We start from the raw sequence: 12,763 nt of genomic DNA, 5'->3' as shown, positions 1-12,763 counted from the left end.
CCCGTCCTTCTGTTAACCTCCTGTATGCCGACCACTTCCGTACTGCCCCAGTTGCGTCCCCGCGGCACCAGCCTCTTGTACGGCAGGTCTGGCACTGTTTGATGTATCAGTCCGCCGTATTCCTTTTCTCTCCGCCTTCTCGCTTGTGTCATTCGCCCCATTAATTGTGCTCCAAATTCACAGACCAACCCCATCTTACTCCAGGTCGTCTTCATGCCGTTTTTCAGCCTCATCTCCCGCCTTATGTCCGCCGTACTGTCTTCACTGGCTCCTTGCGGCATCTCAGGTGCGAATCCTGTCTCGACTATCGGCTTGCCGGTAGTCCAGATGTCTCCGTGTAGCTTTGGCTCAGCGCTGTTCGCATATGGTATAATGTGTTTGATGTTGACTCCTGCCTGTTGCTGTAGCAACTTGCCTGCGCTCTGCTTGCTCTTGGTCGTAGCGGTGGCCCATGTCCCCACTGTCGATGCGGCCAGTGCCATCAGCTCTGTTCTGATGTTTGGCACTCCTAGCTCTCCTTCCTTGGGTCTTAATTCCGCGACCACGGCCGGTACCCAGCCCCTCGGGGCATGATCCGGTGTGGAGAATGATGATTGCCAGACAAAGCTCCTTATTCTCCAGTCCGCTTCCTTGACCAGGTCACCGTCCGGCCAAGCGTGCCTTGCCACGTACAGTAATTTTGGAACTATGATTGCCGACGCGATTGTCGCCCTCTCCTGCACTGTGTTCGTCTTTTCGACTGCCAGCGCTAGTCTGGTTGTTAATGTTGCAAACGCCTTGGCCCATGCGCTTTTCGTCCTGTCCGTGGATCCTGTTATGTGCCCCAGGTATCTTGTTTCGGTGGCTTCTTGAAGTGGTTGGGCCCCCTCCCTCTTTGTTTTAGCTCTTCCGTGCCTGCGTCCCCCAGTCGTATGGATAGCGACTTCCTGGCGTTTAGCAGTAACCCCGACACTTCCGAGAATTGTTCGACTGTCTTCAGCGCCGTGTCCTGCATTGCTGCGTCCTCGATGTAAATCGCCGTGTCATCGGCGTAGTCAGCTATTTGTATCTGTTCTCCCTCCTCTTGGTCCCCTAGTCTGACTCCTCTAATACCGCCCTCACACTGCACTGCGTCATACAATAGATCCACCGCCAGTATGAATAGCAACGGAGCCAGCGGGCAACCTTGCCTTATACCACTCGTGACCAGTATTGCCCTCGATAACGTTCCATTGGCCATAAATTTTACCTCCGTGTGCTCGTGTGTATCTCGCACTAGCGCTCTGAATTTTGGGGGGAACCCCTTCGCCTCCAGCACTTTGTGCATGTATTCCCTGTCGAGTGAGTCGTATGCTTTCGCAAAGTCTAGGAGCAGCACTTACGCGTAGGTGAGCTCCTTTTTGCCCGTCGCTGCTGCTTTCGCCGCCTCCAAAAGGTCGATTGCGTCGTGTATTGTCCTCCCTGGGATGAAGAACCCGTACTGTGTTTGATGTACCAACCTCTTTACATGTCTCCGTACTCTCCACGCCAGAATCCTGGTGAGAATCTTGTAGTCGGTATTGAGTAACGCGATTGGCCGGTAGTTTAGTCCGTTGCTTGTGTCTCCCCCCTTTGAAATACTGAAGATGTACGCCTCGCTGAAGGACGTTGGTGTGCTTCCTTCGTCCAGAAAGACGTTGAACAACTTCGCTAGTATTGGCACCAGAATATCCGCGAAGTCTCGGTACCATTCGTTGCCTATGCTGTCGGGTCCGCACGCTTTTCCGATCTTGCATTTCTTGATCGCTGCTGCTACTTCCTCCTCCGTTATTTTCCTGTCGATATCTTCCAAGTCTACCTTCTCCCAGGTTTGTCTGCATTTGCGTATGAAGTCTTGAGCACCCCTTTCGTCTTCTGCCTTCCCGTTGAAGATGCTCTCCCAGCAGTCTGCCAATGTTTCAGCCTTGTCATGTGTGCCCCGCCTGGGTGCTCCGTCGGCGGCCTTGAGCGCCGGGATGATATTGTCTCCGCACTTGGTGCAGATCCTGTTGAAGAAGTATTTGGTTGACGTTTTCGACGTCCATGCTCCTTTGTTGATGAGGCCTCGCCGTTTGAGGGCTCTGCGTTGAGATTATACCTGTTTCAGCTCCGCTATCCACTCTTCTCGCTGCTTTCTGTCTTCTCCGGTTCCGTTCTTTCCTGCTGCCAGCTTCCGCTTCAGCCTGCTTATTCTTTGTCTGCACCCTTTGGTCGTCCTTCTTCGTGCGTGTTGCTTAAGTTGCGCCATCTCCTTCTTTACTCGTTCTTTGAAGCGATCCCATTCCAAAGCCCATGTACTTGGGCTGATGTCGTCTAGTCCGGCCCCCAGTTCGTTAATCTCTTCTCTATCATGTCTTTTGTTGCCGCCTGCACGTACATCGGTGGGGGATATACTGTCTCCCTCTTTTTGACCCTGACTGCTCCGTTTGGATAGTGCATCTCCAGCAAGACTCCCCTGTGATCAGAGTCGCATATACCCTCATCCGTGGTTACTCCACGTACTTGTTTCCATTCGTGTCCACTGATGTACCATCTGTCTAAGCGCGAAGTTCTCTTCAATCCGTCCGCTGTAGTATAAGCGTATGTGTGGTGTGTTCGAGCGTACGTGTCCACCTCGATGTCCGTTATTGCCTCTGGCATGTTGATTTCTCCTGTGTCCACTAGCGCGTTGTCCTGCAAGAACAGACGTAGTGTCCTCGCCCCCGCATCTTCTGTCCCATTTTTCCCGCTTCTGTCTACCTCTGCCATCGTTACGCAGTTAAAATCCCCTCCACATGTGACGGTATGTTCCTTCGGCAGGTCTATCCCCCGGAGCCTGTTGAAGAAAAGCGTCCTTGTGGGTCCGTGAGACGGAGCATACACGCTGACGAAGAGATGCCGCTTCCCTTGTATTTCTCCTGTGGCCATCACTAGATGCTCCGTCCAGTGCTCTTCACCCCATGCCTTCAGATTCTTCACCGCTCCATACGGATTGATGAGGATGGCTACCCCTGCTCTTCTGGCAGTGCCTGACGACCATAGTGAGAGTGTGGTGGTACATGTCTTTTTGTACCCCCACATCGCCGTATACTGTGCAGCTGCTGCTTCTTGTTCTGTACTTGTTAAATGGGTCTCTTGGATAAAGGTGATGTCCCTCACTCCGTGTTCTTGCCGCTCCCGCAGTACTTGTAAATATGCACCCAGGTGCTCCTTGTGCATTGCCATTCCTCTGACGTTGTAAGTGGCTAAGCCCACAGTTTTGTCGTTCATGTGTTGTTGCGCCGCTAATCGTCGTTTACGTCTCCTCGTTGTTCTTCGTTGTCTCGTTAAAAGTCTGTTGAAAGTCTTGTGGTCCTCCGCTATTGTCTCCATCCGATCCTGCTCCGTAACTTGCCTGAAAAATCCTCGTATGAGCTGCTGCCTCCCCCTTCCTTGCTGCAGCCGCTCGATCCCTTGCGGGGTTGGATCACTGCATGGTTCCCCCATCACCGGCTTGTGTCGTGTCTTTCTTGCCTCTCCGGCGCCACTGCCGTCCTTTCCTTGGGCTTCTCTTCGTGGTCGTTCCTTTGTGTTATGTGTGTCGGTGTCACGCTTGGTGGGTAGTGTGCTGTAGGTGCCGTGACTATTGCTTCAGGTTTGTTTGACTTGCCTCCGGGTCTTACACCCCCGTCCAGTTTCTTATCTTCCGTCGCGGTAATTTTTGTCGGCTCCGACTGGGTCTCTTCTTCAGAAAAGTGGTTGTTGCTCTACTGTCCTTCCTTATCTCCCCATGCCTGCGCTGGCTCACTTCCTCGTTTCATTTCCTGCTCGTTCCCCTGTACGTCCCGTGCTTCTGTCTCCAGCTTCTTTGCTTCTCTTCTGATAGCTTTTAATTCCCTGGCAGCTGCTCTTGCGGTCTTATCTGGATCGTAAGGCTCTGGATCTAGCCCAATTCCTCCATATTTTTGGATAATGTTGTTGCGGCGTTCCGTGAGCTCCCTCCATCGCTCCGTGTATTCTTGGTATCTTGTGGCCTCGTAGGAGACCGCTTGGTAGTGGTTCCCCGTGCCGCTGTACCTGAGTATCATGATGATAGGGAACGTGCCAACTGCTATGAGGTCTCTCAGTAGGTCCGCTCCTATTTGAGAGGGCATTGGCACTACCATGCCGGATTCGATCATTGTTTTGTCTGGGAGCTCCACGTCGTGGTAGCCATAAACTTGCAGCCTGGTGTTCTCGTCCTGCATCACATCTAGCACATACACCATTTCCCTAGAGCGCATCGCCATTGCTTTGATGTGTTCGGGTCTCATCCAGTAGTTCATGGGCACGAACGCTTTTGCTGATCTGTTGCGTTGGTCTGCGTAGTGGTTGGCCAACGTTTTCAGCTTCTCCTCCTTTGGAGCATGCATGGGGATATCCTTTCCGATTGCCTCCACTGCTGCTACAAAGTTCGCGTCGTGCACCTCTGCTTCGTCCACCAAGTTCGCAATCATGCTGTTGATGACTTGTTTTTTCAGGATGTTCGCTGCTTCTGCTGTCGCTGTCTCCACGGGCTTGAGGCCCTCCCTGACATTGTGTATCGCGGCCAGGAAAGCCAGCCAGCCGCAGTGCTCGTTTGCGGCCACGTCGGTTATTGTTCCCCCCATAATGTCTAGCCAAATATTGAGCGGTAGTCCGTGATCGTCTCCCTCTTTGACTCCTGTCATTAGGAAACCTTCGGCGTTCAGGTGTTGGGTTTCTTCTTGTTCTCGCGGCTGGGCTCGTTTGCTCTCGGTTTCCTCCTGCTTGGTGGCTGCCGATGTTACGTAGTTGTGCATGTATTTCTGAATGGCACGTCTTCCTCCCTGAATATTACCTTTAGATCCGTGTTTATTCGTCTCTTGGTGCTTGATGCCTCGTTCTTCTGCTGCGTTTTTCTTTTGTGCTTTACTGTTTCTGCCGTTGTCGTTGTCGATGCCCAGCTTACAATTTTCGGAAAGTTGTCTTTTCGGCGACAGTGACCGCGTGTGCTCTTCGTGCTCCGCTGTACCTGCCTCAGGCCTCCGTTTGGCACTGCGTGGGTCGTACATTTGTGTCTGTTCGGGTCGGCTTGCTTGTTCCCCCTTCTCCGCCCTGTGGCCTCCCTCGTTTACACCAGTGTCAGTCCGGTTGTGGCGTGCGTCTTGCTCCGCATGGGCCTCATCTTGTTCACTCATGTACCAGTCTTCTTCTTCATAGTCGGAGCCTGCGGCCTGCGTCGGTTGATCACCTTCTGCATTAACTCCTGTCTCCTTGTGTGTCTCTATAGCTTCTGTCCGCTCCGATGTCTTGACTGCACTGTACCCCTTGTTGCTTGTTTCCAAATTACCCGGCTTTTTTGGGGCCGCCATTGCCCACCTGGCCTGTTCCCAGTCCTTGGGAATACTCGGCCTCTCACGTCCGTCTGCTGCCGCTTGCTGCTTCTCCTGGCCTTGCTTCATAATCTGGGAGGTGCTCGATAGTTGACGTCCTTTGACTTGTGCTAATAATTGCTCGATGGTTGTTGGATGTGCGTTGCTGCCGTATTCGCGTCCTCCTTTTCCTCACTGTGATGGTAGCTTCCTTCTAGTTGCACTGCGTGATTCTGCTGTGTCTCCTTGATGCGCTCGGGCAGTGTTCTGCAGAAACGTCCCGAGTGATCAGGTGCTCCACATAGTGTACATGGCCAATGGGGATAGACTTCGTGATGGTACACCGTCAATGAGATGTCGCCCACCACCATGCTGGATACTCTCCTTAGATTCGCTGGGCACGCTTCCGCCTTGATACTGACATTCCATTGCTTGTCATTCACGTTTCCGCCTCCCGTTTCAGCGTGTGCTAGTGCTTGCACTCGCACCCCTAATTTCTGGCTTAGTATTCAATACAGGTCAGAGGAGGTGGGGCAGCCCCTCTTTGCTGCAATCGTGAATCGATAGTAGTCCATATGAATCAGAGCATTATTCGTCTTGGCTTCCTCTCGTTGCGTCTCGTAGTCCACCAATTTGAGCATTCTCATCCCCAGCGGCATGCCCCATCCAACCCACTTCATGGCAGTGTTCTTCCCTTTGAAGGTCACCTTGACGACTCTTGTCTCTGTGTTGATTGCTGCTCTTGAGATCTCCCTCTTAAACTCCATGAATTGCATTTTTTGTGGATAAGCGGCTTCTGCTCCCATGTTCATGTGCTGCAGGATTGCTTGTATCGACACGTTGGGCCCGAAACGCTGTCCAGGGAGTAAATGAGCGTATAGTGGATAACCTATCACCATGAACAGGTCAGTGAAAGCCGCCAATTCCCTAGCGTCCATGATTTGAATCAGGAAACGCGGAGGTATCGGCACCTCTAACTGGTGATGAAGTATCCTCTCGATTGCTTGTTTCTCTTCGTCCGTCATATCTCGTAAGACCCTGATTGGTTCCGCTTTCTTCATGCACAGTTGATACCATTTTTGAAGGTCCTCGTTGTCTTCACCGTTTTTTTGGTAGGCAGCTCTTCTGTCTCGTCTACGGCATCCTTGTAAGATCTGCTCGGTTTATTCGCGTCTGTGTTTTCTTGAGCCTCTCTTGGGTCATTTGTGAAGGTGAACTGCATGAGTCTAGCTTCAAGCTCCTCTTGGTTGACAGCTTGTTTGATCAGCCATTCCTCCATTAGTCCTCCTAGTCGTTCCCGGTGGTCTGCCTTGGCGCAGTCCCATGTGCTTAGCAGCTCTTTGTATTGATCCCTCAAGTGTAAAGGAATTTCATCTGTCCATTGCTCCCTGATCTTGTCCTTTTCTTCGGCCGTGGCTTTTTGTTTCTTCATTTGCTCCAGGTGAGCTTTGAATCGCCGCTCCTTGGCGAGGTCCTTCAATCTCAGCATTGTGTGTAGCACATACTTCGTAGGAGCTTTGTCCATCATGTATGAACGCAGTTGGGCGTACACTGTAACCCCATCTCCTGAGTCTGGGGCTCCTTGTCTCCCATTTGTTCTCCTTGGTCTCTCTCCTCGTGCGGCTGTCCCTCCTGGTAGACTACGCTTGCTGGTTTCTGGTTTCGTTCCCACTCTCCCCTGCTCTCTTGCTCCTGTTGATCTTTCGTACCTCCCCGCCGAGCCGCCCATGCTTGCTTGATGCTTTCCGTGCACCACTGTCTTCCATCCTTTTTTATTTTCCTGTTCATCATCTCCTCCTTTTCCTCCTGCATGTGTATTCCTCTGCCTCCCATGTGGCCTTCGTCCGATCCTGTTGCCACCATTCAGTCCCTCGTTGATCTCCGTCCGTTTCGACGCAACCTTTCAATAGTACTTGAAGATTGTATGACCCGGGGGTTTCGCGTCCTTCCAAACGCCCCCCGGGATCTTTGTTGCTTGAGCGCTTCCTTCTCTCGGCTGGGGTCTTGAGCAGTCGCGCGCAAATTTGGAAGTGAAACAATACGCAGCTACTGTGAGCTCGATGCTTGGGCCCGTGACAACGATGAACGAGGGCAGACGACACTCGAAGGTGCGCGAGGCGCGTAGGATGTGAATCGTTGAAGGACACACGAACACATGTGGACGCATTGGAGCTCTGAAAAAAAAAGGATCGACTCTGGACGAAAAGGATAAGCAAGCGTCTATCGTTGACGGAGTTCACGCGGCTGACGAGACGGCTAAGTCAGCGAGTGCACAGCACGTCAGTGTACGTGCGAGTTGACCGGAAGCTCCGTTGAGAAGGACAGGTCCGTCCAAGTGGCTAGGTACAGCGCCGGTCACAGACTCTGGTAACACCGGTTCGGTAATGGCGAGTAGCGAGCGCAGGAAGCTCGTTCGAAACGAGCGAGAACAAAACAGAACACACAAATGGTACATGTGTCGTGGAGGCACACTACCGGTGCGGGCGATAAGTTATCGACCGTCTGCCTGCGAATCTTGGATGTTATTGGCACTGGGCGATCAAAGCTCCGTATCTGGGTATTGAAAAGCTGTTGTAGTATCACCAACGAAGTATGATAACATACTTGTTTATTTGATTTGCTAACGCATAAAATCTGGTTGATATTAAGAATGTGACCAATGAGCTACAGCGAGACGTCGCTGTCCCGCAGGCGAATGTTGTCTGCTCACCACAATACCGATGCTTGCTTGACTGTGAGCGATACTAACTGTTGAAGTAGCCTCTAAACAGTTTGATTACCTTGACCGAATCACTCTAGGATATTATAATGAGGTTTAGGAGCTGATGTTTAAGTCGTTATGACTGGCCTAAGCTATACAAGCACTAATGGCTGGTGTACAGCTATTGGTGGCTTCCTAATACTAATAAAGTGCTCACTTTGTATTTTGACGCCTACAAGTAACGTCTTCTTCTTCTCTACTTCTTCTCGACCTGTCATACGAGATACAGGTTATGCGCCCCAGCCAAGCCTCAAGCGACGACTTCCCTTGCCTCATCGGCGCCGAGAATTTCGACGTCTGGAAGACCCGTGTGTGCGCAGCACTAGATGACAAGCACCTACTCGGCTACGTGAAGCAGCCAGACTACGATGGTGTGCCTGAAGACGAGAGTGAAGACAGCGGCAACGCTATGTCTGATGCCAACGATGAACCGCATCCCAACGGTACCAAGAACGTCGAAATCGACTCCGACGCTGTGGACTACGACGAGAGCGACGACGAGCTCAAGCCGCCCTCGAACTCGGACGAAGACTCTGGAGCTAGCTCCGATACGTCAATCAAGAGGAAGGACCTCCCGGTAGCTCGACCATCTAACCATCGTGAGGCTCGCCGTGCACGCAAACGTGCCAAGAAAGAGAAGCGCCAGCCTCTTAGCCAGCGCGAACGCCGTCGAGAAGAAGCCAAGACCAAAGCCTTCTTGATGAAAACGATGGACAACATGCACGTGCGGCTGGTCAAGAATCTCACGACATCCTAAGAGATATTCAACTACATCTGCCTGAAGTACGAGGGAGCAGCCTTTCATGGTGATCCGTACTTCACTCAACACTACTTGATGGAGATCAAGTATGAGGAAGGCTCCGACTTAGCTGAATTCTTTCTCAAGCTTGAAAACGCGATGAAATCCGCGTCAGAAGCCACCGAATCGTTGATGACCGAGGGACAGAAGTCTATCTACCTATTCCACTCGATGCCCAAGTCGTGGAAGGACGATCTCCGCCTCTGGAAGGGCCAGCGGAAGTATATTCCGTATGAAGACCTTAACCAGAGTATTAAAGGCAAGGTTCCCAAGCAGTTATGGGCCGAGTGTGTCTGTCATGTGACCCCTTTCATCAATATGACTCCTAGCTCCAAGATGGATGAACGAACCCCGTATGAGCTTTGGCACAACCGTATTACATTCATGTAGTACATCGAAGTATTCGGATGCAGCGGATATGTCCACATCACGGAGCAATACCAAGACGAACTCGACGCTAGGGCCCGTTTGTGTATGTATCTTGGTGTGCCTGACCATAAGAAAGGCTACTATCTGATGGACATCGATACTCATGCAATTATCTACAGTCGTGATGTAGTCTTTAAAGAGGACGAATTTCCCTCTCTCACTAGCCTGACGTCTACTCCAGAGCCCACACAGCACACAAAAAGGCGTCAATCTACCGCTACACTTGCACCTGTACCTCTATCACCTGCAACTGCTACTACAGTCGCACCGGAGCCTGATTATGTGTCAGAACCAGTGTCCACACCGTCACCCACATCAGGCCCTGCAATGACAACAGCGCCAGGCACAGTGAGCCAACGTGTACTGCCCTCACTTAGGGAGGCTGTTGATCGAACAACCATACATTATTCTTTTCGAACGGAGACGGACTCTGATCCTTCGCATCATTCGACTCCTAAGCACCCCCGCCTCTCTGCAGCCATTGATAGCTCTGAGGAAGCCAATGACGTAACCCTCAACTCTGAGGAAGTCATACACGAACAGGAGCAACGTCAGCATTTACTGTACACATTACTAGCTATTCGGTGTGTGTCTGAGCCCACTACGTATCGGGGAGCAATGAGGTCTTCCCACGCTAACCAGTGGCATAAAGCAGCTAAATCGGAATACAAGTCCCTCATGGACAATCACACTTGGGTGTTGGTATTCCTCCTAAAGGAAGGAAGAATTTAAGTAGCTGATGGATCTTTGTGGTGAAGTATACCGGCATTGGCGAAATCGACCGCTTTAAAGCGCGTCTTGTGATCAAAGGATTCCTTCAGGAATATAGCATCGACTACAACGAGATATTCTCTCCTGTCATCAGGATGGAGGTACTTAGACTCTTTCTTACTATCGCAGCTCTTCTCGACTTTGAAGTTCACCAAATGGATGTTAAGACAGCATTCCTGAATGGCTATATGGAAGAGAAAATCCCGGGCAAGGAGCACCTAGTGTGTAAACTTCTTAAGAGCTTATCCGGGCTGAAGCAAGCGCCCCGTGTCTGGCACCAAACCCTGACTGCCTTCCTAGAGAGTCTAGGGCTCCTAAAACTTATAAAAGATCGATGTGTCTTTCGACGCACAATTGGTGACATCACCTGTTACATTGCAGTGTACGTCGATGACTTACTGATCTTTGAGCCAACACCAGCACTCATCAATGAGCTGAAATCAGCCCTGAAAAAGCGATTTTCCATGTCAGATTTAGGGGAGGTGAAGTGCTTACTCGGCTGGTTCATTCAACATGACCGTAAATATGCCACTTATATTACTACACATAAAATACTTAGTGCAAATAAGCTTTTTGGGATATGAGGTAAAACCGATTTTTTTTAATCAAAATCTGTGGGATGGTTGATAACCCTTTCGTGTCATAAGGGCGTCTGGTGCGCCCTTTTGCAAAAGATCTACCGTCTATAGAAGCATACGACAAACTATGCGATTTCTAATCATCCAGCATACCTTAATTAGGATGTATTCCTCTATCATGATGTGTCATCCTTTTTTTTTTGCAAAATGGAGTCAAAGCTCGACTTTAAAAACACCTAAATTTTGTACCGTCCTTGTACTGCTGTCTTAATAATATTTTAATGCAGCTACTAATAGTATTTTAATGTAAATAAATGGAAGTTTTTACAAATGAAAGACAAATTCATTTAATTGTTTAAAAAAACCTTTTAATATTATTTTGAAAATGTACACCCAGAGAAACGTTTTTTTTACGATAATCAAGAAGCCAAATTGGATCCCCTTTCGTTTTGAAATGATTTGCAGGTTATTATTATTGTGCTTTGCAGAGATTTTGCCGACATTTTAGGAGTTAAAAATGACAACCCGTCATTGTAAATGTGTGTGAAAAAATATTCATGACCCTAATAATTAGCCAAATATTTATCTTAATCCGCCTGCATAAATAGTAATCGATGTGACCACGAGCTTATTTTTGCGTTGGTAAATACTTCCCGTTTTTAATTTGTACAGATACGGACGTAATGGAACGAAATGCAGTATCTGTGCCAGAATTGCACTCTCAAAAGCGCAATTCTGGCTACTTTACCGTACCGTATCGCAATGTAAATTCCGACAGCAGCGTATGGGTGGGGTTTGGGTGGCTTACAAAACTCTAAAATGTTAATTGCACCCTTTACAATTTAATAATTTGTATTGTACCGTATGTTTGGAGCAAACCGAGCAATTTTCGAAAAGGCAATGGCACCATTGAATTTAGGAGGGAGGTTTGCCAGAACCCTACCAACGCGGGAGGCGGCCAAAACGAAGTCCGACACAAGGCATTGCCAAACGTGCGTGTGCTCGTACGCACGGGGGATATCACAGTTTATTGAGCTGCTCACTAACGCATAGTCTGATTAACAATGTCAGTTTCAGCCTGACCGATTTGACTATCCAGTGCGCGCGGAAATCATAGACGAAAACTCGATTTCGAGCCGATTTTTGTCAAATCAAAGGCAATGGATTTGGGCTTTATATCCAATCAGGAGAACACCATTACGGTTCTTTTAAGGTACTGTTTGTTGTAATCCGCAAAGTAACGGCTGAGAAACACTTCAAAATCTGCTGTTGTGTTAGAACCCCCTGCGCGAAAAGTATAGCCTAAGTGCTGAAATCTGCTTGTTGGGAGACAACGGTGCTGTTTACAAGGACCACCTGGCTTGTAGTGAATAAGCATGGCCTAACAAAAGTCGCTATGCATTTGTTGTGTCATAGTGTGCTGTATAGGGATGGGTAGAGGGGCATCGCTGTCGGACATGGAGAAGGGAAGTATTTTGGCCTACAAGGAGGAAAACATGTCCACTAACGCAATTGCTACGCGTGTGGGACGTTCCTGGAAGGTAGTAAACAACTTTCTAAGGGATCCAGAGGCGTATGGAACCAAGAAAAGCTCCGGTAGACCAAGGAAAATGACACAGACAGCGGAACGCCGCTTACTGCGTGAGGCCTCTAAGAGGGGGGGGGGGGGGTAAGCGCTCGCACGTTGAAGGATTCGCTTCATCTGCCGATATCCATCCGCAGGGTGCAGGAGGTGTTGCACAACTCGGAGAACATGGTCAACCAGAAACGGTTGGCGTGCCCACCTCTCAAACCTCATCACATTGCTGACAGGTTGAAGTGGGCGGACCAGCACGTTGAACATAGGCACAATTGGGACTCTGTTGTGTTCTCTGACGAGAAAAAAGTCAACCTAGATGGTCCAGACGGCTATCAATATTATTGGCGTGATCTACGGAAGGAGAGAGAGATTTATTCGAAGCGGCAGTCTGGCGGTGGCAGTGTGTTTGTTTGGGGAGCATTTAGTTCCAAAGGAACGTCTGACTTGGCCTTCCTATATCGACACATTAGGCGACTATCTGTTTCCCTTTGCGCACCTCTATCACGGGCTAGACTTCGA

The 12,763-nt window shown here is 49.9% G+C and overlaps 1 protein-coding gene across 1 annotated transcript; it reads right to left on the bottom strand.

Moving 5' to 3' along the window:
• Positions 1–3,722: 3,722 nt before the first annotated feature.
• Positions 3,723–6,855, bottom strand: PITG_12424 (uncharacterized protein; the record flags this gene model as incomplete). The annotated part of the gene is made up of 3 exons (XM_002900269.1): positions 3,723–5,493; positions 5,844–6,181; positions 6,430–6,855. The coding sequence occupies 3 exons, from the start codon at positions 6,853–6,855 to the stop codon at positions 3,723–3,725; spliced, it is 2,535 nt and encodes an 844-aa protein (XP_002900315.1).
• Positions 6,856–12,763: the final 5,908 nt, after the last annotated feature.

Source organism: Phytophthora infestans, genomic scaffold (assembly GCF_000142945.1).
Source record: "Phytophthora infestans T30-4 supercont1.26 genomic scaffold, whole genome shotgun sequence".
Lineage (NCBI taxonomy): Eukaryota > Oomycota > Peronosporomycetes > Peronosporales > Peronosporaceae > Phytophthora > Phytophthora infestans.
Note: the sequence above shows the minus strand (reverse complement) of the source record. Positions and strands in the feature narration are given on the sequence as shown.